The 27447-nt window shown below is 32.8% G+C and overlaps 1 protein-coding gene across 2 annotated transcripts in view; it reads right to left on the bottom strand.

Moving 5' to 3' along the window:
• The window catches only part of ANGPT1 (angiopoietin 1), a 315373-nt gene that overhangs the window by 108747 nt on the left and 179179 nt on the right, over nucleotides 1-27447 (bottom strand). Inside the window, exon 4 of one of the 2 annotated variants that reach the window (XM_074267098.1) lies at nucleotides 572-804. In XM_074267098.1, the coding sequence (XP_074123199.1) occupies nucleotides 572-804 (233 nt within the window). The remainder of the gene's footprint in view (nucleotides 1-571; nucleotides 805-27447) is intronic. The other variant, XM_074267107.1, reaches the window with a different exon arrangement.

The following is a 27447-nucleotide window of genomic DNA, read 5'->3' as shown; positions in this document are numbered from 1 at the left end:
TGTTATAAAATGTATTGTATATTAAGTTTAAATGTAAGATAACAAGAATTCTTTGTAAGTCACAGATTAATAAATGGTTGGTTAGGTTTGAAGAGCTCTTAGAGATGATCTAATTTGACTTCCTCCTTTATGGATAAAGAAACTGAAATTCATACTTTCTCATTTCATATTAATAACAAGTGTTTTCTGTTCATCCATGTACCCCTTTTCATTTGTTAAATTCTTTCCTATGTATTGACAGTCTTTGCTTCCACATTAATGGTCGTAAGAGTACTTTTTAAAAATTTCACTGTGATCAAACAATAAAAAGGGGATGAAAAAATTATAAAGAAGACACTATCAATGTACAAACTGTGCTTACAAAGAAAACCTCTTACTCAAAAATCCTACTACAAAACTATTTAATATTTTCTGATTTTAAAACAATTTTTTAAAAAATCTTAAATAAAATCAACAAATTTTATTGTTCAATTGTTCTCCATAAAAACCCATTGAAAGTGCTGATTTATGGAGCAATTGTATTATTTTTGATCCAAATACTTGAAACCCAAAGTTAAGAACAAGTCCTTACCACCTTCTTTAGTACAAAGATTGACGAGGTTGTGAACTGTGTCCATCAACTCCAGCTGTTGTTTTTGAAGGACACTGTTGTTACTGGTTGCCCTGTTTAACTGTTTCTCCAATTCCTGGATTATATATGTCTGACGAGTAACCAGGCTTTGCAAGTTCTCCTTCTCTTCCTTTAAAGTGTCCAACTCTTCTTTGTGTCTTTCTTCCATTTCTAGGATTTTATGCTCTAATAGACTACAAACAAAGAGATAAAATAGTAGTGCTTAGTTCTGTACATATATGAAGTTCTTATCTGTTGTTAGTTTATATATTTCAAATACACAAATTAGATTTACTATAAGCTTGCTTTTATTTTTAGAAAGATAGATAAAAATATATAGGTTGGCTTTAAGAAGGTATCCAAAAACTATGCACTTAGGAACATATAAAGACCACCCCCCTTTGCACCCTCCCCCGGATATAGGTTATTTCCTGGAGGTACCTTATACACAGAGGGTAGCTTATTCTGGCCCAAGTAATAATTAAAGCCAGGAAAAGAAATATTATAACTTCCATTCAGGGACTGAATCCAATAAGAAAGATCTTGTCTGATATAGTGAGACTGTGCTGGAAAAAAAACATATGCATGGCAATAATCACGATGTTTTATATTTACACAGCTTCATTTACCTGGTGTTTTAAAAACATTAACTGACATTGATGAATTTTCATAAAGCTTCTGTGAGATAATTAACTTTAAAAATATAGGAACCATTCTATCAGTAAGCAAAATAACTAGGGTCACACTGCAGGGAAGATGTGGAAAGAAGACAGATTGCTATGCTGTCTTGTATTCTAATCAATAGCCTAAACTATTTTGCCTAATGCTATTATCTATATATCTATCACAAAGTAAAAGTTGAAGATAAATAGATTAGATATTTGTAGATATACAAATAGATTAAAAGAAACACCTCTGTTTTTCTTTCTTCATGTTGCTGAATTATTAATCAAAAATCTAATGGTCTTTTCTCATTCTTAATCATTTATTAACAATACCTTAATTAACATCTACTTCATTTAACTATAAACTTTTCTTTCCTTTTGTAGATCTTTTCTTCTGGGTTCTTATGATACTATTTCCTCTGGATTGTTTTCTATTTTCCTTTCATCATTATCCACATCATACTCCAGGGGAATATTCCAAAGTTCTGCCTGTCCCTATTCTCATTTTTCTCTATTCTTTCTCATATCTGTCCCTCTGTCTCCTTACTCTCTCATTTACACTTACTGCAATGTCTCTAACCTTCATCTCTCTGCAGTTGATTCCTAATTCTAGATATCCAACACTCAGTTTCTCTTCCAAGTTGCAGTTCTAGATGATCATTTGACTCTTAATTTTTTCAAACTAAATGTCTCAAGACTCAATATTTCTAAAACCTAAATTATTTTTCTTATCTTAAGTCCTCTCATCTTTCCTATTTTTGTCAAAGTACTACTATACCTCCAGTGTCTCAAATTTATAATTTCAGCATTATCATTTACACTTCATTCTCCCTCACTCCCCATATTCAATCACAGTTGCTAAATATTATTTCTACTTTCATAATATTTCCCAACAAATGTCTTCTCTCTACGTTCAAAGCTACCACATTAAGTACAAATTCTTATTACCTTTTGCATAAATTATTGCAGCAATATTTCAATTGGTCTCCCTGAATCAAGTCTCTCAGGACTCCATTAAATTATATATTATGTTTGAAGTAATTTTCCTTAACCACATATCTCATCATGTGCTTCCCTTTTTCAATCCATTTCAAGAGCTTGCTATTTCCTCTAGGATAAAATGTGAAATGCCCTATTAACTGTGTAAAGGTAATACACAGTTTGGATCAACAATATTTCTAGTCTAATTGGACATGACTTCATTTCATTTATTCTTTTATTCTAAACAAACTAGATTTCTTTCTCTTTCTCATAAATAGTGCTCCATACTCTCCTCTCTATTTAGATAAATGTTTTGTTTGAAAATGTGCTTCCTCCTTCCAGCACTTCATAAAACATTTCTTTTCCTTTCAGATACATAAAATCTTTCCTTATTCCATACTGTTACTGCCTTCCTTCCCAAACTACCTAATATTTAACTCCTTTGAATGTTTGTATGGTTATATATTTATTGCGCTATATAGACTTTCGCAATGATTTATTGCTTCACCTGTAGAATATAAACTCACTGCAAGTAAAGATTTTTCATTATTTCTACTAACATCCTCAGTGCCTAGAATTGTATCTAGCATTTGTTAGATGCCAAATTAGGACTTGTTGATTGACTGATTTGTTGCTCTTAAGTGAGACATTTTAATTGACTTGTATAAAGAAAGACTTCCGTCAGCTGATGGCTTGGGCTAGCATATGTTATAAGATTCTTTCACATAAAGTCTATTTTATTAATTACATTTGCATACATTGGACCGAGCATAATGTCTATCCCACAATTAGCACTAAATAAGTGCTTATAAATTGCTTGTAATTGGCATTCTTCATTCAGTGCTGTGGAATTAAAGTTAAACTTTCCTTCTTTCAGAAATCTTACATTAATTAATTAAATATTACATTAATTTTACAACAAATAAATAAATAATAAATCTTACATTAAAAAAGGACCCCTTGCAGAAACACTGGTACCTAGTCTATAAATTTATGAAAATAAAAATAGATTTTATAGCATATCTAATCAACTAGAATCCTATAAGGATGTCAAACTGTTTTTCAATTCAGTTTTCAGAAGGGTCAACCAGTCCCTTCTTTACAAGGTGTTATTCAAGTTCAATGAACTAGGTCAGGGTTCCTGTAGTTTGAGGAACCTACAGCCCTTGGGCCATATGCTGCCTGCTGAGAACATTTATTCGGCCTGCCTATGGCAAAATCACATCCAAAGTAACTTTAGACCTAAACTCAAGTTAGCAATGCACTCCCACAGGCTGAGGGACAGTGAACTGGCCCCCTAGTTAAAAAGTTTGAGGACCACTGAACTAGGTTTTATACTTTTTCTACCTTGTGAAAAGGGTATGTTGAATCATTTCTGGATGTTTTTAAAAAGAGGCACCAGGGAGTACTTTCAAATTAATTCTCAGATTCCAAAATAGAGAATACCTCATGAGCCCAATTCTCTGCTTGCCTTTCTTGGGGGACCAGGCTGTTGTAACATCTCTCTGGAATATATAGAGGAAAAGAAGAGAATTTCTTCCTATCTACTCCTCACCAATAAATCCACTCTCTAGTGCAGGAATGGCATTGTCCAGTCATCTCATATACCTGGGCAATCATTCTGTAGAAGCAATCAGCACCAAAGCCCATATGTGTGGGTATATTTCAGTGGGAGTGCAGAGGTTTGTGGATATAAATATATTAATGCCTACTCTCTTGGTAGCCTTTTAACATGACAAAAGTATGCATTATAGAGGAATTAAGGAAGCTTTTCTTCCTTTTGGTACCACATTTATCTCACACAAAAAAAAACAAGTTCTCTTACTCTCACTGAAAACTCTCAATGGTACAGTCTCTGTAGTTCAGTAATATGAGGAAAACATGGCCATTCTTTGTACTCCAATTCTTGTTGGAATAGAAGCTTGGGTAAAGCAGCCAAAGCAAGATAATGGGTAATGGATCAAACAAGCAGGTAGGAATTGTAAATGGGAAATATTTCCTTTTCTTTAGATGATCTGTTACTGTTAGGGAAAGTCAAAGAAAAAGATTTCCCTTCTGAGAGATAAAAAATATTTACATAGATATTTTGTTGGGTAAGCCATTATTGTATAATATCTTCACATGCCTACCAATAGACTTCAAATCAGACCGATATTTGTAGACTGTATGCTATTACTCTGCTCACATTCTTTTCAACTTTGTTTCAACTCCTGGACAAAAGATCAGTGGCAAAATGCCTTCCTAATTTCAGATGATTTAACTAAATAGAGAAATCTATCAAAGTTCAAAGAATGGTTGCTGCAAAAAAAAAAGAGTAAAGAATAAAATACATGGGGGGGTGGAGCCAAGATGTCAGAGAGAACCCAGGAGTCTATCTAAGCTCTCCTTTATCCTCAGACTACTTTTTATGAAACAGCATTGGAATTATGCTTGACTGTCAAAACCCACGGATATTGGGAGTACTACACATTACCAACAGAAGATAATCTTGAAATTCACCAGAAAAGATCTGTTTTTGCTCATGGGCAGTCTAGGCCAGGTGCAGAATCAGGCAAGTAGGTAATGAGAGTATGGAAAACATCTCATTCTGAGCAGATCAGGGCTGGGTAGGGTGCTGTCTCAGCTGGCAGAAAATTTGTGGGGAAAACTTTATCACAGTGTTGGCTACTTTGCTCTGGAAGCAAGCCAGTAGATCAGTAGAGAAGCTATAAACACAAAGGGTAAAGACTATAACCCCAAAAGACTAGAGTCTCTCTCTGGACCTGGCCACACCTACCCAGCACCAGGAAGGACTCAGCATAATCTCAGCACAACTGCCGATCACAGTGTAAATGCTAATCCCAGAGTAGACACTGATCCCAGCACAACCATAGCTGTCCCACTATAGCTTCACTACTACTTCCTGCTGTCTGTTGAGGAAGCTTGGTAATACTACACTGCCCCAAAAGCAGACTACAGTTTTGTTTTTTTTTTTTTCAAAATGAGTAAAAAGGCAAGCAAGCTCTAACTATAGATACCTTCTATACTGAAAGAGAGTAGACTTCAAACACTGAAGAGACTAAAAGCAAAGCCCCAAATGGTGATATAAGCTGGTCCACATCACACAAGGCTCTCATAGAAAAAAATTAAAAGGCTCTTTAAAAAGATCTAGAAGAAAAATGGGGAAACAAAAGGAAAGCTTTGCAAGACTGTCTGGATAAGTCATGTTACTCATTAAAAGATAGACTGGATAAAGAAATCAAATCCCTGAAAAACAGAATTAGTGAACCAAAAAAAGAAAACAGCTCCCTAAAAAATAAAATTGGTGAAATGGAAAAAAAAAATCTATAGAACAAAACAATTCATTTAAAAACTCATTTGAACAATTACAAAGAGAAATAAAAAAGTAACTGAGGAAAATAATTCATTAAAATCAGAATTGAACAAACGGAAATGAATGACTTTAAGTGACACCAAGAATCAGTCAAGAAAAATTTTAAAAATGAAAAAATAGAAAAAAATACCTACTTGGGAAAACAACAGACCTGGAAAACAGATCTAGGAGAGATAATCTTAGGATTATTGGACTTCCTGAAAATCATGATAAAAAAAGTCTAGACACTATTTTTCAGGAAATCATCAAAAAGAACTGCCCAACTGTTATAGAAACAGAAGGTAAAATAGACATTAAAAGAATTCATCAAACAATCACCTACTGAAAGAGATCCCAAAATCAAAATCAAGAAATATTGTGGCTAAATTCCAGAACTATTAGACCAAGGAAAAAATGCTACAAGCAGCTAGGAAGAAAAAAAAAATTCAAATACAGAGAATCCAAAATAACAATTACTCAAGATTTAGCTGCATTCACATTAAATGATCAAAGGGCGTGGAATCTGATATTTCAAAAGTCTAAAAAAACTTGGTATGCAGCCAAAAATAATTTACCCAGCCAAACTGAGCATTTTCTTCTAGGGAAGAAGATGGGCATTCAATGAAATAGGTGAATTCCATCTGTTTCTGACAAAAAACAGGAACTAAACAAAATGTTTGACCTCCAAATATAAAAAGAAATCTTGGGAACCATATATCTGTTATGAATATACATAAAGAATAATTGTATATAGTGTTCTTGTTGGTTTTCTGGAGGTCTTGGGAGCAGCCTTTGTTTCAGGTAGAGAGCAATCACCATGAGAATAGACAGGTGTTAAAATCCAAAGTCCAAGTTCTTTATTGTCTCCTTGCCAATCTAGTTTTCTTGGCTAGGGCCCAGGCCAGATTTCTGGAGAGCCTTTCAGACTGACCTTGGTCTAAGTGGGAGAAGTGCAGGAGGACAGGCCAGCCACCATAAGACTGATGAAGATGGAATGAATCTCTCTTGTTGGCTCTGAGAGCTTGAGCTCCTGCCTCCAGTCCTCTTGTCTTCTCTGGCTCTTGGTTTCAATGGAGAAGCGAAGGAGGAAAGCCTGCCACCATGGTGGTGAGATGGAATGACTGAATCTGGTTCTGTGTCCCCAGGCTTGTGCTTCAGCCTCCAGCCACCACAAAGGTGGACAATGGAATGAATCTGTCTCTCAGTGCCTGCTGGCTCTTATACACTATATCATAACTACATCTTCACAGGTGTGAATCTTTTAGAACTATATTAAGTACTAAGTACATGTACTGAACTAGAGAACTATAATCATCCTGCTAAACTAGATAACCATTGTCTCATCAATTCCACTGAGTTAGCACCTTATAAGAATCCTTGTTTCAAATACAGAGTTCTGGCCCAAAATACATGTATAGTTTGGTTTTACTGTTATAATATAAAAAAAAAGAATCTAGAGGTGGAAAGAAAATTGTACCAGAAAAAGGGAAAAGTGGAGGTATTACAGCTCAGGAAGAGGCAAAGGAAACCTATTATATCTGAAGGAAAGAAGGGAGGGGTATGAACATAATGTGAATCTTATTCTCATCAGAATTGGCTCAAAGAGAAAATATTAGACATATTTGATTTACAGAGAAATTTCTCCTTCCTCATTGAAAATTGGGAGAGGAAAAGTAAAAAAAGAAGCAGTAAGCTGAATAGAAGGGAATACAGAAATCGTAAGGGAAAAGTTTAAGAAAAGGGGAAGGACTCTAAGGCAGGGGGAGGGATCCTAATGAGAGAGAGAGCTACATGAGGCAAGTGGTGCTCACAAGTTTAATACTGGGGTAAGGGGGAAATGAAAGAGAAAACCATAATCTGGGCTTAACAAGATGGCAGGAAATACATAATTAGTAATTTTAACCATAAATGTAAATGGGGTAAAATCCCCCATAAATTGGAGGGATAGCAAACTAGATTAAAAGCCAGAATCCTAAAATATTTTGTTTACAGTAAACAACTCGAAACAGGGTGATACATACAGAGTAAAGGTAAAAGGCTGGAGCAGAATCTATTATGTTTCAGGTGAATTAAAAAAAAAAAAAAAAAAAAAAAAAAAAAAAGCAGGGACAGCCATCCTGTTCTCAGATCAAGCAAAAGCAAAAATTAATCTAATTAAAAGAGATAAGGAAAAGCATTATATCTAGCTAAAGGAGAGCATAAAAAATGAAGCAATATCAATATTAAACATATATGCACCAAGTGGAGTTGCATCTGATTTCCTAAAGGAAAGGTTAAGAGAGCTGCAAGAACAAATAGATTGTAAAACTATAATAGTAGGAGATCTCAAATTTGCACTCTCAGAACTAGATAAATCAAACCACGAAATAAATAAAAAAGAAGTTAAAGAGGTAAATAGAACACTAGAAAAAATAGATATGATAAATCTTTTTATAAATAAAGGAAGACACAAAGGAGTGCACTTTCTTTTCAGCAGTTCATGGAACCTATACAATAATTGACCATAAATTAGGACATAAAGACTGCAAATTCAAATGCAGAAAAGCAGAAATAGTAAATGCATCCTTTTCAGATCACGATGCAATAAAAATTACATTCAATAAAAAGCCAGGGGGAAATAGACCAAAAGGTAATTGAAAACTAAATAATCTAATTTTAAAGAATGATTGGGTGAAACAGCAAATCATAGACACAATTAATAATTTCATCCAAGAGAATACAATAATGAGACATCATACCAAAATATGTGGGATGCAGCCAAAATGGTAATAAGGGGAAATTTTATCTCTAGAGGCCTACTTGCATAAAATAGAGAAAGAGAAAATCAGTGAATTAGCCTTGCAATTAAAAAAGCTAGAAAAAGAGCAAATTAAAAATCCCCAATCAAACAGTAAACTTGAAATTCTAAAAATAAAAGGAGAGATTAATAAAATTGAATGTAAAAAAAATATTGAATTAATAGATAAAATCAAGAGTTGATTCTATGAAAAAACAACAAAATAAACAAACACTTGGTAAATTTGATTAGCAAAAGGAAAGAGGAAAATCAAATTGATGGTCTTAAAAATGAAAAAGGAGAACTCTCCACTAATGAAGAGGAAATTGGAGCAATAATTAGGAGTTACTTTGCCCAACTTTATGTCAATAAATTTGATAACGTCAATAAAATAGATGAATGCCTTAAAAATATAGCTTGCCCAGATTAACAGAGGAAGAAGTAAATTGGTTAAACAATCCCATTTTAGAAAAAGAAATAGAGCAAGCTATTAATCAACTTCCTAAGAAAAAATCCCCAGGATCAGATGGGTTTATATGTAAATCCTATCAAACATTTAAAGAACAATTAACTCCAACTAAACTATTTGAAAAAATAAGATTGAAGGAGTCCTACCAAAAATTTTTTTATGACACAGACATGGTACTGAACCTAAACCAGGCAGGGTGAAAACAGAGAAAAAAAATTATAGACCAATCTCCCTAATGAACATTGATGCAAAAATTTTAAATAAAATACTAGCAAAAAAATTACAGAAAATAATGTCTAGAATAAAACACCATGACCAAGTAGGATTTATACCATTAATACAGTGCTGTTTCAATATTAGGGAAACTATTAACATAATTGACTATATCAACAACCAAATTAACAAAAAACATATGATTATCTCAATAGATGCAGAAAAAGCTTTTGATAAAATTCAACACCCATTCCTATTAAAAACACTAGAGAGTATAGGAATAAATGGATTTTTTCCTTAAAATATTAACATCTATTTAAAACCATCAATAAGCATCATATGTAATGGTGATAAACTGGAACCATTCTCAATAAAATCAGGAGTGAAACAAGTTGCTCCCATCACCATTACTATTCAATATTGTATTAGAAATGCTAGCTTCAGCAATAAGAGATGAAAAAGAGATTAAAGGAATTAGAAGAGGTATTGAGGAAACCAAATTATCACTCTTTGCAGATGATATGATGGTATATGTAGAGAACCCCAGAGATTCTACTAAAAAGCTATTAGAAATAATCTACAACTTTAGCAAAGTTGTTGAATACAAAATAAATCTACATAAATCATCAGAATTTTTATATATCACTAAAAGAATCCAACAGCAAAAGATACAAAGAGAAATTCCATTCAAAATAACTGTCAATAGCATAAAATATTTGGGAATCTACCTACAAAAGGAAATTAAAGAATTATATGAGCAATACTACAAAACACTTTCCACACAAATAAAGTTAGATCTAAACAACTAGAAAAATATTAAGTACTCTTGGATAGGCCAAGCAAATATAATAAATATGACAATGCTACCTAAACTAATATATTTATTTGGTGCATTATCAATCAGACTCCAAAGAACTTTTAATGACTTAGAAAAAATAACAACAAAATTCATCTGGAAGAACAAAATGTCAAGAATTTCAAGGGAATTAATTTAAAAAAATCAAATGAAAGTGGCCTAGCTGTACCTGATCTAAAGCTATATTATAAAGCAGCAGTCACCAAAATCATTTAGTATTGGCTAAGAAATAGACTAATTAATCAGTCAAATAGGTTAGGTTCACAGGACAAAATAGTCAATAACTATAGCAATCTAGTCTTTGACAAGCCCCAAAATCCAACTTTTGGGATAAGAATTCACTATTTGACAAAAATTGCTGGGAAAATTGGACATTGGTATGGCAGAAACTAGGCATGGACTCACACTTAACACCATACACCAAGATAAGATCAAAATGGGTTCATGATTTAGGCATAAAGAATGAAATTATAAATAAATTAGAAGAACATAGGACAGTTTACCTCTCAGACTTGTGGAGGAGGAAGGAATTTGTGACCAAAGAAGAATTAGTGATCATTATTGATCACAAAATAGAAAATTCTGATTATATCAAGTTAAAAAGCTTTTGTACAAACAAACTAATACAGATAAGATTAGAAAGGAAGCAATAAACTGGGAAAACATTTTTACAGTTAAAGGTTCTGATAAAGGTATCATTTCCAAAATATATAATTGACTCTAATTTATAAGAAAGCAAGCCATTTCCAATTGATAAATAGTCAAAGGATATCAACAATTTTCAGATGATGAAATTGAAATTATTTCTACTCATATGGAAAGGTGTTCCAAATCCTTATTGATCAAAGAAATGCAAATTAAGACAACTCTGAGATACCCCTACATACCTGTCAGGTTGGCTAAAATGTCAGGAAAAGATAATGACAAATATTGGAGGGGATGTGGGAAAACTGGGACATTGATGCATTGTTGGTGGAGTTGTGAAGTGATCCAACCACTCTGGAGAGTAATTTGGAACTATACTTAAAAAGTTATCAAACTGTGCATACCTTTGATCCAGAAGTGTTACAACTGGGTTTATATCTCAAAGAGATATTAATGAAGGGAAAGGGACATTTATGTGCAAAAATGTTTGTGGCAGCCCTTTTCCTAGTGGCTAGAAACTGGAAATTGAATGGATAGCCATCAACTAGAGAATGGCTGAGTAAATTATGGTATATGAATGTTATGGAATATTATTTTTCTGTAAGAAATGACCAGCAAGTTGAATACAGAGAGGTTTGGAGAGGCTTACATGAACTAATGCTAAAGTGAAATTAGCAGAACCAGGAGATCATTATACACTTCAACAAAAATACTTTATGAGGATCAATTCTGATGGAAGTGGCTATTTTAAGCAATGAGAAGATCCAATTAAATTCCAATTGATCAGTGATGAACAGAACCAGTTACACCCAGCAAAAACACTAGGAAATAAGTGTGGACCACAACATTGCATTTGCACTCTTTCTATTGTTGTTTGCTTGCATTTTTGTTTTTCTTCCCAGGTTACTTTTACCTTTCTAAATCCAACTTTTCTTGTGCAACAAGAGGACTGTATAAGTACATATACATATATTATATTTAAGATATACTTTAACATGTTTAACATGTATGAGACTGCCTGTCATCTAGGGGAGGGGTGGAGGGAAGGAAGGGAAAAGTTGGAACAGAAGTTTCTGCAGGGGTCAATGTTGAAAAATTACCCATGCATATGTTCTATTGATAAAAAGCTATTTAAAAAAGAATAAAATTCACATTGGTTTTTAATATGAATGCTTAAGAAATCTTAAAGATACTGGAAGATAATGCAAAATGGCATTGTTCCCTTGAAACATGATTCATTGTGGTCTTTCCATTTACCCAGTTACTCAAGATGTGATATGCCTCTTGGTGAACTAAAAATCTTTTAATTATTATTTTTATTCTATATTTTTCAGGGGCCAATATTGCACTCAATATACAATTAAAAAGAAAAAAAAATCACAGATGTAAAAATCACCACCAGCAAAGTATTTATATCATTAGAGTACCCACCCTGGATTTTTTAATTTCCTTAGAGTTTTTAAAATGTTATAATCCTCTTGGATTTTTTGAAGTTTTTCTTCTTTTCTTTTGTTATAATAATAGGACAATAGACTTGGAATATTATGAGGTCATCAGATACATTCTTATTTTAGACATTAGAAGACTGAATCCCAGAGAAGTGAAGGGGTTTGCATAAAGTTTCACACAAGATAATAGGGCAACAGCTAGCATTCAAACTTGGGTCTTCTCATCCAAACCCCAGAACCTCTTCTATTATACCATATTCATCATTCCCCTCCATTTTTGAAAATGATCTGTTTTTAGAGAAGATAATATTTTCAAGAATAATTATTTATAATAATGAAAGAAGAAATGTCTCAATATTCAGAAGCAGGCATTGGCATAATGGATAGAGCTCTGGGACTGCTATCAGAAAGACCTAATTTTAAATATTGCATCAGACGTTTACTAGCTTTTTTGACTTTGAGTGAATTTCTTAATGCTTGCTTGTCTCAGTTTCCTTGAACTGTAAAATGGGGGTAATAATAGCACTTCCCTCACAGGACTCTTGTGAGGATCAAATGAGATATTTGTTTTTAAAAACTGCCTATTCCTTTCCTTTCTTTTCTGCAGGTTAAATTGAAAAGAGGAAAGCTAGGAAATTGGAAGAAGATCAAAAGAATCTGCATATGGAGAAAATGATTCTACCAGGCCTTTAGGGAACTCACAACTTTGTAGAGTTTTTTTTTTTTTTTTTTGTAAAGGATTAAGATTTGTTTCTTTTTCTAGTACTAGTTCTCCTTGGTTACAAATCCACTGAACCTCTGTGGATACATCAAGACAAAGAAGCTTAGGAAACCATTGGTATATTTTCCCTATATGCATGCACTTATTATGTATCTCCCTTTGTTCTCCTTGAAGGAGAGCTTCTTTCCTATTTTCTGTTTTCCCATGGCTAGGTAAAGAGCACCATCCTGTCAAATGCAAAGTAAAGATGCTAAACTAAATCTCAGTCAAGGAAAACAAAAGTAAGCATATATCAAATGCATGGCCACAGAGGGGAAACTTGCCAAAGGATTTTGATGTATAAACTTTTTTGTACTAGTGAATATAGAGAGGTTCATTGGATTTGTAACCAAGGGGAACCATACACAGGAAAAAAACAGAATGGGGATTTTTAAAAGAAAAACAAAATGAAACAAACAAACATAACAAGATTCACTCCCTTTACATGATGCTTCTTACTGAAAGCTAATATTGCATTCACGGTTTTTGGCTGCCACAGCAATGACTCATTGAGCTTGCAGGCCATAAACCCCCCAAATCTTCTTTGGATGAACTGTCAAGTAGCCATACATCCCCTAGGCTATACTTTTCAACTTTATTTTTTTGGCCCTGAGTTTAGGACTTCACATTTATACTTAATAAATTTCATTTTATTAGATTTGGTCCAACATTTATAGCACCACTATTTGTAGTGGTAAAGAACTAGAAAAATAAAGTAGATACTCATTGATTAGAAATTGTCTAAACAACATGAATGTAATGGAATATTACTGCTCTGGGGGGAAAAACATGAAAAAGATGGATCCGGAGAAATAATTAAAGATTAATGAAATGATGCAAAATGAAATAAGAAAAATCAGGATTATAACATACTATAGCACAATGGAAACAATAATAATAACAAAATAGCACAACTAAGATAAATCAGTAGAAGTTGTGAGAAGACAAATTTTGACTTGATGTCAAAAAAACTTCTTAACATCTAGAGTTTTCCAATTGTGGAACAAGCTACCCTGAGAAAGGATAATTTCCCTCTCTTTTGTAGCTCACATAGAAGAATCTGGACAACCACTTTGAGTTATATAATAATGGGAATTATTTTTCTTTATGTTATTCTGCTGAGAACTTTCAAACTTTCAAATTCTCTGACCCTCTAAATACTGTGAAATTACAATGGTTAAGCTTGGTGCCAAACAAGAGACACGAGGATATACCTCCTTCTTTTCTTTGAAGAAATAAAGAGTATAGCTATGGAAAATCACATAAAATGACAGACCTCCTTATCATTGTTAAAATAATAATCACATTTGTTTAGTGCCTTATAAAAACATGGTTTCTATACACTATTTTATTTGATATTCATAGCGCTGCACTGAGATAGACATTGAAAGCAATGATTTATTTTATATATGAAGAGACTATCACTCAGATAGTAAGCAGCAGTGTTAGGGCATAAATCTAATTCTTTCCTCTCAAAATCTAATGTTCTTCATAGTGTACCACAATGCATCATCGAAGAGGACAATACATTATTATTTTAATTTGTCAAATGATTAAATTGGGAGGCTAAATATTAAATATCTAGAGTTATTATTGGCTCTCTGGTCAGAAGTTCAACTCTAAGACTACCATTTATTTCCAGTTAACTAAAGTCAGGTAGGAAATCTTGAATGTTTTCCAAATTTGGCCCACAGAGCCATCACTTCTCATTTCTCCTATGGTATTCCATTCAGTATTGTTTTGATTCAGACTTAAATCTTTAAATTTAAATGATAATCCTAATCTCTGAGATTTTGCATGACACAATATACTGCATAACACATGCAGTCAGAAAGCATTAGATTCAGTCTGTCAGACCATTATATAGTAAGTATTTATTAAGTGCTCACTATGTGCCAGACACTGTTCTATAGAGATTATAGGGATTCAAAGACAAGTAAAAATATGATCCTAGCCTTCAAGGAACAATAATTCTAAAGGAGGAAGCAACATGCAAACAACTCTGTTTAAATACAGCGTGAATAGGAAATATCTTAGAGGAAAAACTTTGGGGCACTTAGGAATAGAAAAGACTTTTTTCCCAAAATCTAAGATCTGAATCTTGAAGAATGTTAACAAAGTCTGAAGGGGGAGTTGAGGAGAAAGAGTGTTCCATGCAGAAGGAATAGCTAATTAGGAGGAAAGCACAGTCAAAAATAGAGTATGAAAAAATGAATATTTAAGGAAAAGCAAAAAGGCCAGCATTCCTGGATTTTATGAAGTATATGGAAGGGAGTAAAGTGGGAAAGGTAGGGAAGAGAGCTAGTTTTATAGGGCTTTAAAAACCAATCAAATAATTGTATATTTGATTATGGAAGTAAAAGGGTGAGGTTACTGAATTGGATGGAAGAGCATGGTCAGTTCTGCCCTTTAGGAAAATCATTTTTACAGTTGAATGGAGAATATACTGGGAGAAGAGAGTGACAGAGAGAAACTTGAGGTAGGTTGTCCAGCAGGCTTTTGTAGTAGCCATATGTGAGTTAATGAAGACTTGCCCTAAGATATTGAATTTGAAAGTAGAACAAAAAGCAACAAAACAACAAGACCAGTCAACACAAGCTAAATGACCTTGGCCAAGTAATTTTATTCCTTCAGTGAACTGAGGTAATTGTATTAAAATTTTTTTCTAATCTGTGTCAGTGAAGAGTGTTTCTATTGGATGCTACCAGCCTTCAAGGTTTGTAAATTTAGACCTGATATTCCAAAAAAATTGTTTCTCACAAAATTTTCAGTATTTCCTATTTTCTGTCATCCTAAAATACCTTGAAAACATACTTATTACATTTTGACACTTCCCTTTTAGTTTGGGACAGAGGCACCCTAGGATGAAAAAAATATATAAGAAATTAAATAAATCAGCATAAGTTTTCAATTTGGTGGCTTCAAGTTGGTCCTAATATTATTCCATCTATATCTTCAATGTCATAGTTAATACCAACAATAAAACTGTCTCCTTATGATTTCTTTCAATAGTCTTTCTAACACAGCAGCCAGTGAATTCACAGTCCTGAAAGTTACTTAGCTCTCTTTGTACAAGTACTGCAGCTTCAGATTGGGAGGAAATATTGAAAATGTACAAACCTTCCTTCTTTATTGTACTGAACCAGTCTGCAGATATTTCAGGAGTTTCTGTTTTGGGTAAAAACCTCTTTATTCTTTGTAAAAATGATATCAACATGTGTTACAAAAATGAAACATTTGATGGTGGCTTTATTATTAATTCAAAAGTTTGTTGAAGTCATCATTTCATCTCTCAGGAATGAAAACTTCCTCAAAATCAAAAATTAAAACTATACTGAGATTCAAATTTAGGTCAACTAGAGTTTTGTAAGCCTCCAAAACTATGGAAGAACTTCTTGATGTTAGAATGAATTATTGAATATCATAAAGCTTTTTTTAAAGAAATACTGCTATAATGTAGAATATTTCATCTGTCTGAAAAAATTTATCTATACATATGGATACTTTCCCTGGAGATATGTGCTTAATAGTAGAATTATTAGAGTTAAATGAATCAAGGGGAAAAAAAACTAGAAAAATTATAAATAGAGACAAAAAATAAATAAAGCAATCTTATATACAATTGCTAAATTATAATAATATATGCATTTACTTGGAAAAAGGCATGACATAAATCCATAGTTTCCATAAAAGACCCTTATTCTTCTTTGTATAGTAAAACATTTATGTTTGTTAATGATTGTTATATTCATAATAAAAATGTAATCCAAAAATCATTTTGTTATTCCTTGACTAAAGAAAAACATAGTCTAGATAAATAATTATTAAAATATTGTTGGGAGATCACTGGTGGTCCATTAAAGCTGTAAAGAGTGTTCTCACAGTAATAATATAAAAGAGTACTGCATTTTATTTCCACCATGTGTAATTGATTTATAAGATTGAGTACAGACAAGAGAATAACTAATTGGTGTCTCAAGAGAAATGTCAATATTTCTTTGAATTTTGTTGAAGTGTTGGTTGTTTTTCTTCTTATTAATAAGTAGCACTGGAATGAGTAAAAATTCCCATATGTTTTACCCACTCTTTGCGGAAGTTGTAAGGGGCCAGCTGATATTCATCACTTTTTTTTTTTTTTTTTTTTTTTTTTTTTCTGTATCTCTCCTAGGTTTCTGGAAATTTAATTAGCCATGCCTTGTTATAACAATTAGTTTGTTTTTGAGCTGGGACAATATAATGGCTCATTATGTCCACATGGTACACTCCTTTAGTACTTAATAAAATGTATATCAAACAAAAACTTAGCAGTGCAATATCAATAGCTCAATCACACAAAGACATAAAAATGACAAATCATATTCTTGGATCTTTCCATTACTTTCAAATGAACTGTTAAAAAAAACTGTGACATTCCCTTATCTAATCACAGTTTGTTGGGTTTCCACCTCTCCCTCTGTCTTCCCATATCAAAATGTTCTCTTCATTTGCATGATAACCTCCAATCCCTTAGCCTCTCAGTTCTTTCCCAGTCTATCACCCCAGTACTAGCCACTCTCTCTCCCTTCTCTGACTTGACCCCTTGGTGAACCAGCTCCTCTCTATATTATCATTTTCTCTTAAATCTTTGCCTGCTCCCTTATCATATTAATTGTGCCCTGCCAAACCTCAGCTTTGGAGCACTACCATTATCTACTACTTTTAGTATTAGGTGGAGAAACTCACACAAATATCCAAAATGTGTCTACTAAAATTTATAATACACGTCAACTAGATCCTTAATGCAGGTAAGCAATCCCTTCTTATTTCCTTTATTAATATACTATTTCATTTTTCACAGTATCTCCTTCAAGTCTTTTCATCCCTCCTCAAACTTTTCCATAACCCTTTTATTTGAATGTTTTATTGAAAAAAATTTAAAGCATTGACTGAGAATTCCATCTACTGCTTTCCTTTTTCATTTTATATTATATATTTTTTCATTAACTCATATTTCATTTTTTTCACATGAAGATATGGCCCTGCTCTTTGCTAAAGTAAACCCTTCTACCTGAATATGCATCTCCATTTGTATCCATTCCACTTTATCATACCTCTTCCAATAAATTGACTTTTCTGTCATCCTCACTTTCTTACTTCTTTTAAATCTCTTTCCAAATACAGGCTCTTTCTATATTGCCTACAAACATGCCAATGTTTCCCTCATTCTTAAATCCCCCTCACTAGATCATTCTATTCCCACTAACTAGTTCCTTTTAATTCTTTATGGCTAAACTCCTTACGAAGGCTGATTACAATAGATATCCCCATTTCCTCTCTCCTTAACTTTCTTCTTAATTCCCAACAATACAGTTTCCAACATAACCATTAAAACAAAACTTCTTCCAGAGTTATGAATGATATCCTAATTGCCAAATCCAGTAGGCTTTCCTCAATAATCTATTCTTCTTGATTTCTCTGCATCCTTGACACAGTTAACCATTTTCTTCTTGATACTCTCTTCTTGAAGTTTTCAGCATACCACCTTCTGGTTCTCCTTCAACCTGTATGACCAACGTTTCTTAGTCTCCTTTACTGCATCCTCATCCAGATCATGTCCTCTAATTGTCTGTGTCACATAATGTTTCGTACTGGGTACTTTTCTCCTCCCCCTCTGTACTACTTCATTTAACAATCTCACCATCTCATATGGATTTAATTACTACCTCTATGCTAGCAATTCTCAAATCTACCTATTTTATCACAATCTGTTAACCTGGAATCTCACATCTTCAACTGCCTTTTGAACATCTCAAATTGGACGTCCAATAGGTATATTAAAAGTCAATGTATTCAAAATTTATTCTTACTTTCTCCCTAATTCATTATCCCACAACTTTCATATTGTGGAGGACATTATCATTATTATAGTGTCCCAGGTTTACAATCTAGGCATTCCTCCTTACCTTCAATTCCCAATATTCAATATTTTCCCAAAATTGGCACCCTATTGTTCTCTGATATTAATACTGCCCTTCTGCAAACCTTCATCAACTCATGACTGAACTATTTCAACAGACTGCTAGTTTGTATGCTTGTCAAAAGTCTCTCTCCAATCTGGTTCATTCTCCATTCAGCTGTCAAAATTATTTTCCTAATGTACCAGCTACCCTTTGACAACTAAGACTCAATAAATTTTGGTAGTTTCTTATCATCTTTAGGATCAAATACAAAATCCTCTATTTAACATTCAAAGCTCTTCATAACCTAACTTTCCCAGCACTAGCACCACCACCACTGTCATGCCATAAATTTATTCTCAAGAGTTCCTTCACTTGGATTCCTTTCTAACCCAAGGATATTGGTCTTAATATTTCATGAATAAAAATTTAGATGCCTTTACTATGAGTCTATTTCTAGACATTTTCTCTGGCTGTGTCTCATATCTTGAAATTCTTTCTCTCCTTATCACCACCTCTTGGCTTCTCCCACTTCTTTGAAGTACTGGTTAAAATCCTACTCAGAAGACTTTTCCAATTTCTCTTAATTTTAGTGTTTTTCTTCTGCTAAATATTTTCTATTAATTCTGTAGATGGTTTGTTTGTACATATTTGTTTGCTCATGGCCTTTGCCATAAGACTATAAGCTTCTTAAGAGTATGGTTTATCTTTTCCCTAGCACATAGAAGAGTATATGATCAAATACAGTTACTTAGTAGATGTGAGTTAAGTCCTATTGCTCAATCTTCATGTCACAAATTTTACATATTTCTTCTAGAATTCTCTTGCAAGAATCAATCTCACCTTCTAATTCAAAGATAATGATAAATAAATCATTCTTGGAGATAAGAGACAATGTATGTCCTTCTAAAATACAAATCCAAAGCTTCTAGTCAGTTCTCAAATCTCAGTCACATTGGAAAACCACAAATCTATCAAATTGTTTAAAATTTGTGTTTTTTGTATATTTGAGTGTTTTCAATTTCTATATATTTTTGTTTCATATCTTTTATTGGTATTTTTTAATTGGTATTATTTAATACCAATTAAGAAACAAAGCTAAATAAAACTAGATCAACACAAATAAAACTTATACCCCTATTGTTTTGTACTATTGTAATTTTCAGACCATCAGGAACAAAAGTGAGAACCATCATTTTAGATAGATGTTTTCTGTAACCCTATTATCCTTGTCACATTCACAGACCTTACGAAATTCAATCTATCCTGACATTAAAAAAAACAAGATTTTATTCCAATGTGTTTAAAATACTCATCAATCTGTATTATTATAAATAAAATTACCACAATTCACATTTTAAATCATTTCAAATTGTTATATACATCAGATCACAAATATATTAGCATATTCTTATTGTATTATATAATATTTCATACCTAGGAGAAGCATTGGATAGAGCCTTTGCCTGAAGTTAAGAAGCCATGACTTTAAATCTGGTGTCAGACAATTATTGGCAACAAAGATTTAACCTCTGTCTGCCTCAGTCAATAACCATTTAATAAGCACCTGCTTTGTGGGAAGCTTTGTGTTAAATTCTGGGAATACAAAAAATACACTATTTACCCTCAGAGAAGTTTAATTCTAAAAACAGATGACAATACATGAAAAGAAGACAAATCAAAGCAAATAGAGAGTATTGGAAAGTGAGGAAGACAATGGATACCAGAGAGAAGAAGCATGTTGAAAAGTCCAAAGGAGTGTAGCTGAATGGAAAATCACAAGAAGGCTGAATTGGTTACCCTTCTTAAATGGAGATTCTGGGAGGAGCTCTCCTTCCTTCATTCAGAGGAGTCCCAAGGGCAGAGGCTACTGATGAGATGTGTATACCAAGGCTGACACAATTACTTCAGTTTCCCCGTCTGTAAAATGAGGATAATAATAGCAACTACCTCCCAGAATTGTTGTGAGGATAAAATGGAACAAATGTCATAAAGTATTTGCAAAGCTTAAAGCACTACAAAAACTCTAGCAGTTTATAATAATAATGATAGAAATTATCTATATAATAAAAAAGCAGCATGGAGTAGTGAAAAATTTTGGGTGTAGAATTGGAATATTTAGGTTCTAAACCTGACTTAGACTGTTGCTAATAAATCACTTAAGTTGTTTAAATCTCAGTTTTCTCAGTCATGGAAAAAGTATGATAATATTTGTATTTCCTACTTTCCAGATTATTGATAGATATAAACATAAAATAAAATATCATTATTAACAATTTTAAATTAATGATCAACAAACTTTATTTTAAGAAAAATTAAGCACATAAATGCATAGTACTTTATGAATTATAGTGAATTCAAATCAGAAAAAAAATGTTGGTATCTCATCAAAACGTTAATATAACCATTATTTTGAGAAAGCATATGTGTTATTTTTTATTGCTAAATAGCAGGGGATAAGTTGATAAACTTTTGGGATGCTAGAGAAGTAAACTGTCAGTTTTTTTGATAATCATTAAATATAAAGAAATATTCACAATCTCAGCTCTATTTAATATAATGTTGTTCTTACTTCCTCTATTCCATCATAGGAGGACATCATTTTTCAATCTCTTCTGTTGTGTATCACAAGAGAGCCCATTATCCTCTTCTTCTCAGCTAATATCAGGTTGCACCTGGAGAATCATTTGATAATTACTGAAGCTACATCTATGTCTCCAGAGCAACTAAAATTTTTTTCAATATGTACTCATATGCAGTAATGCTGGAACAAGATAATCATTTTGGAAGATAATAGAAAAAAACATAGATAAATCAGAATGATATTCTTCATTAACACCAGTTTCTTTTTTAAACTTGACATATTTATTTTAGTTTATTTTTTCAATAGTTTTTACTTTTCCAAATATATGTAAAGATAGTTTTCAACATTAACTTTTGTAAAACTTTGTGTTCCAAATTTTTCTCCCTCCTTTCCTTACCTTCTCCCTCCCCAAGATGACAAGCAATCTAATCTAGGTTAAATATATGCTATCCTTTTAAACAGGTAAAATATATGCTAGCCTTTTAAACAGATTTCCATATTTATCATGTTGCACTAGTTTCTAACTATTCTTAAACCAGTGCCATTTTCCTAATGCTGACTTTTATATTTAAATACAGAGAGGGAAAAAAGTGAACATACATATGAGAGGGAAATGTACCCTCCTACATAAATCTATGGAAAGATCTAAAGTTTAAAGAGCATGGATTATTTTCTTCTTAACTTGGTGAATGGAATTTGCAAAGAAATAGATTTAAATTCCATCTAAAGAACTTCCCAACAATTAGTGAAATCCTAAAATGAAGTGGACTGCCTCAGAAGATGGTAGATCTTACCTCATTGTAGGTCTTCATGTAAGAAAGCTGCATGACCATTTTCTGAAGATGTTATCAAAAGGAATCTTAGTTTGGGTTCTACTTGAAGCACATGAACTCTGAATTTGTTCTACCACTGAGATTTTGTGATTCCTTTGATTAAAACAGCAACTAAAAGAGAGACCTTAGATTTAAAAACTCACCTTTAATTGCCTAATTTATTCCTTTACTGAATGGATAAAGTAATATCTAATTAATGGAATTGCTGTGTCCTGGCTAACTTTCCTTTCCAAACAAGAATAGCCTTGTACCCAGAAGGAAAGCCCTCTTTCCTTCCTAAGCAACAAGAGTATTCTACCTGCAAACATAGACCCTTGGATCTAGTCAGAAGAAATTGCTGAATGATTAATATGTGAGATTGTATGTACTTCCTTACTCCCTGTATATGGATAAACATATTTATAATTCAATCAGAGGGTTGGTTGTGTAATTTCAATTACAGGGGCCAAATATTTTCCCAGCATATAATAAGTTGGTTGGTTTTTGTGGGAAGCAAAAGAAAGTGAGATTGAAACTGTAGGATGGAGAAAAGCATCTCAGAAGGGCAGGTTTAAAATTTCTCAATAATATCCCAAGATTAATAATAAAGCAATGAGTGAATACATGTGGTAAAAATTCAAACCAAAGTATTAGCTCAGACCTTTTGGGAAAGAAAGCTAAATTTAATGAGACTAAAAATCCATTTTCAACCCAACAAGTGATGCATTTATTTATCAGGATGTAAATCAGCAGGATAGAGCAGCATGAAAGGACTGTACAACTTCATACATAAAATACTCCTCTTTCTTCCAAAGAGGTGACACACTCCACATGCGGGTTGTTGTACTAGCTCCCAGTTGGGACCAAACTGTTCTAAAAGGTGATGAAGTAGCAAACCCATAGATACCACCCCCTGACATTCCTGTGGGAGGAAGCAATGCTTAATTTAGATAAGCCCTTTTGCTAACTTTATTACCTGATCCAGACCAGACCCGGCAGATTAAAGGAAAGCTGTACTTAGTTTCTGAGACTTTTTTTTTTTTTTTCAAAAAGAAATGATGCCTTATTACCTTTGCAAGATTTAGATTAGTTGAAGAGGTTTAGGTAAGAAATTATCAAGAAACTATTTTTTTTTTAATTTAAAGAGTTTGGTGATTAAGACTTTGATTTCTAATCCTTTAGACTGGGAAAAGTTCATACCTATTCTTTTAGGTCATGCTTGGCAGGTATCCCTTTGATTCCATTGTAGTTTTGAAAAATGATAATGATATTGGAAAGGCATGTTGCATAATACAAACAAGAAAGTTTTGACTATCTGGACTAGGACAATGTTTTTCCAAGTGTGGCGCATGGGAAAAAAAAATACACCTCTGAATGAGCCATGCTATTGTGCCAAAGCACTGTTCACACATATGGACAGAGGCAGACAGATGGGTCAATAGATACAATGGATAGACACAACAAAATGATTAGGTACATTAAGTTGATGGGATATTTGAGGGTCAAGGATAATAGAGGAAGAGAAGGGGAAATATGAAGGCATGGGACTGAATGGATATGTAGCCTATACAAACATAGGTTTACCATTTAAAGCCACACTAAAACTTTTGGGACATTCTACATCACTTCAGTATTATTAGAAATGCTTATAATAAAATTCATTTGCATGCATGGGGGGAAAACTAGTTAGGAACCGATAAAATAGGTCAGATTTGATACATCACCTTCTAAGTTTGATCTTAAAAAGAAAATTTACCAAAGACAAGTTTGTTATTGACAACACCTTTATTAGTCATTTGGGACTAGCTAATATTGAACTCATCATGATACTAGGTCAAAGACAATGGATATGTTGCAGAGTAACATTATGTTTCAAGGATTCAATTCCTCTTTAACCAATAGAAAGACTATTTTAAAGTTAGAATTCTTATATATTTTTTCACTGATTAATAATATTTGATAAGCAGATAATTGCACACATTAGAGCTAACAACTACTCTCTGAAGGTGCTTGTGATGGTTGTTGTTTATCCTTTATTCTCCAAGAGGACCAATGACATCAGGAGGATGAGTAATAATGTGAAATGGATTTAAGGGAGGTAGGGCTGAGCAAAGTCATGTTTCACTTTTTCCTCCAAGGTCATTATAGTCAAGTGGCAAGACATACTTCAGGATGATTAGTAACATCCCTGGATGCAGTCAGTGGATGACTCTGGCCTTGTTAAACTAGTCTTTCCCAGATTGATAACCTATTTTGCCTTACTCTACAAAGTAGATACTATAGGATATTATCATTTTATAGATGAGAAAAGTACATCCCAGAGAGGGTAAATGCCTTGATCATCATTGATCAGCCAGGAAGGAATTTGAGCCTAAGTCACAGAGAAAGCATCTAAGTAGCCCAGCATGATGATGGCATCCAGCAATCAAAAGTTTAAACAAAGCAGATATGAGAAAATACGTTATTTGCCATATTTAAAATTATTCATTTTGGAGTTGTTTTTGAGATTTTAATAAGAATTAATGTATATTAAAAACTTTACAATGTTCAATATGTCATATTAATACCCTTATCCTCTATTATTATTATATCTGTACTGGATACTTGAGATGTTAAAATGATATCTCTGTTGCAAACAGAAGTGCTTCCCTTACTGTTTTTTCTTTAATAATAATTTTAACACCAATTTTAGTACTAATTTTAAATGTGACAAATAATGTATATTGTATGGGATTTACTTTTCTCAGATTTATTCATCTTCCTATGTATTCATCCCATATTTTGGATATGATATACCCCATTTTGCAGATGAATAAAGTGAAGCTCAAATTGGTTAACTGAATTGTCAAGGATCATCTATCTAGTAAGTACTGATGGGATTCAAATTTGTCTTAATTTCTCAGATGCAGAAGGATAACAAAGTAGATAGAATGTTGCTTCCAGAATCAGGAATATCTTATTTTAAATCCAGCCTTAGACATTTATTAGCTATGTGACCCTGTAAAGTCACTTAACCTATTTGCCTTAGTTTTTCCCATCTGTAAAATAGAGATAATAAAAGAACCTATCGCCCTGGGTTATTGAGAGGATAAAATGAAATAATATTTGTAAAGCTTAAGTGTCTGGCACATAGTAGGTACTACATAAATTTTGACTATTATGATTATCTCCAAGCCTAGTTCTCCGTCTTTCCACTATGCTATACTGCCTCGTAATGATTCACATGTTGAGAGCATTTCAATCAACACATCAATAATTCAGTGTAATACTATATATTTGCCAAAGATCATCTACATGTTAAAATGGTTTATATAAGAGATGTCAAAAATATAGCCTACATGCCACATCTGGAACCCAACACTCCCGAATGCAGCCTTAAGCAGATGAAAATGTCACTGAGAAATATTCAACAAGAAAAATAAAATATAAAACATAGATAATGTTAACATACTATTTTTGGAGTCAATATATAGACCATAGGGATCTTATTAAATGGTTTATTGGTCCCTGTTTCTATTTAAATTTGACATCACTAGTTTATTCCACCCTAAGACAAGAAAAAAAAAAAATAAAGAAAAAAATTTAGTTGTATCACGAAAATTCCTCCAGGAGGCTTCTGCTGATCCCCTTCTTAATACCAGTGCCTTCCTTTTATTTATCTATTTTACTCATGTGTGTTTTAATTTACAAATCGTATCATAGATATTTAAAACTGAAAAGGACCTAAGAAGCCACCTAATCGAAGCCCCCAGTTTTACATAGGAAGAAATGGAATTGCAAGTCATTTAGTAAACATAAGAGGTGTCATTTGAACCCAGATCTTCTGATTCAAGAAGTCAGTTTCATTGTATAAAACTCCTTTCCCCATAAAGATGCAAGTTTTCTGAAGACAGGTATTGTTTTTCCATTTTCTATCTTCATTATTTAGCACAGCAGCTAGCAAACAACAAATGTTTGTAAATATTGATGAGTATTTTATTCCCAGCTTGGTCACTTAATTTTTTTGAATCTTGGTTTCTGCATCTATGAACATGTGTGTAATAATATCTATAATAACTGTCTCTTACCTCCAAAATAAACTAAACAATTTTTTTTGGTATTTAAAGACCTTCATAACTGGTTCCCTTCTTTGTTTTCAAGTGTCCATATTTTCCTTGAAGTACAATTCAACAGTATTACATGCTATTTCTACCTATGCTTAGGGTAAACTTGGCTTCCTTGAAAACCCCAGATTCAAATACCACTTTCTGCAAGGGGTATTTGTCAGTTGTCCCCTGCCCTTCCCCTACCTTCTTGATAGACCCTTACTTTTGAGGCTACTGAGATTACGAACCATTTACTATATATCTCTTTATCATATATCTCTATCTATTTATCTATCTATCTATCTATCTAACCCTAATCTATCTACATATCTACATGGACCTTATTTTTGTGCTTTTTAAAGTATTTCCATAATTTAACACAGAGTTTGACACAGAGCAAGTATATAGCATTTATTGCTTTAATATTTATCTCACAGTGTTCTTGAGAAATAAAAATGAGATGATTTATATGAAGTTTTTGTAAGCCTTAAAATGTAAAACGATATGTTATTGATAGCAATTGCAAGTGGAAGAGTTGAGATCATGTCTTCTGAGTGTAAATTCAGTTCTCTTTCCACACTATCACAATGCCTTTCCATATAGAAAATACTATATTGTGCTATGCAAGTCCTATCTTGTCCATGGAAAGGTTAGTTTTTGTTACTACTACTACTTGTTAGTATGAACCCAAACAATATGGTTATGATTTTTTCAGGTTGAACAATTTAAAAGTGCCCAATTACATTCTTAACATAGTTGTACTCTCTAGCAAAAGAAACACAGGAATAGTAAACTGACAAAGAACAAACATAATCAATCACCCTAATGCTATAAAAACCAATTTTTAATTGTTAAAAAAACATTTTTCTGTTTATCTAGATATTTAAATTCCTAAAACAAAGTGCTCTTATCATATTCTTGCTATCAATAATCTTAAAGTTAGAGCAAAGTAAGCCACAACTGTACTATCTTCTATAATGATATGATAGTATCTCGAACAGATAATTTATGGGAATAAAATAACATTATTTTTATCCACAGCTACCATTATACAACATTTCATGAAGAAGAGACTTCAAAGATCCACTATAAAGCTACCTTTTGGGAGGTAACATTAGATGTTAGAAAAATAATATCCTAAAGTATTTGGAAAATGTATCTTACTATTTGAGGTCAGTAACAGAAGCACACAATCCAGCAGCTCCTATAGTTCTATCCTAGTTGTTAGGCACAACAATTATTTAAATTATTTAAG

The sequence above is a fragment of the Sminthopsis crassicaudata genome, chromosome 1 (assembly GCF_048593235.1).
Source record: "Sminthopsis crassicaudata isolate SCR6 chromosome 1, ASM4859323v1, whole genome shotgun sequence".
Classification (NCBI taxonomy): Eukaryota; Metazoa; Chordata; class Mammalia; order Dasyuromorphia; family Dasyuridae; genus Sminthopsis; species Sminthopsis crassicaudata.
The sequence above is the reverse complement of the archived record's forward strand: the minus strand, read 5'-3'. Positions and strand labels throughout refer to the sequence as shown.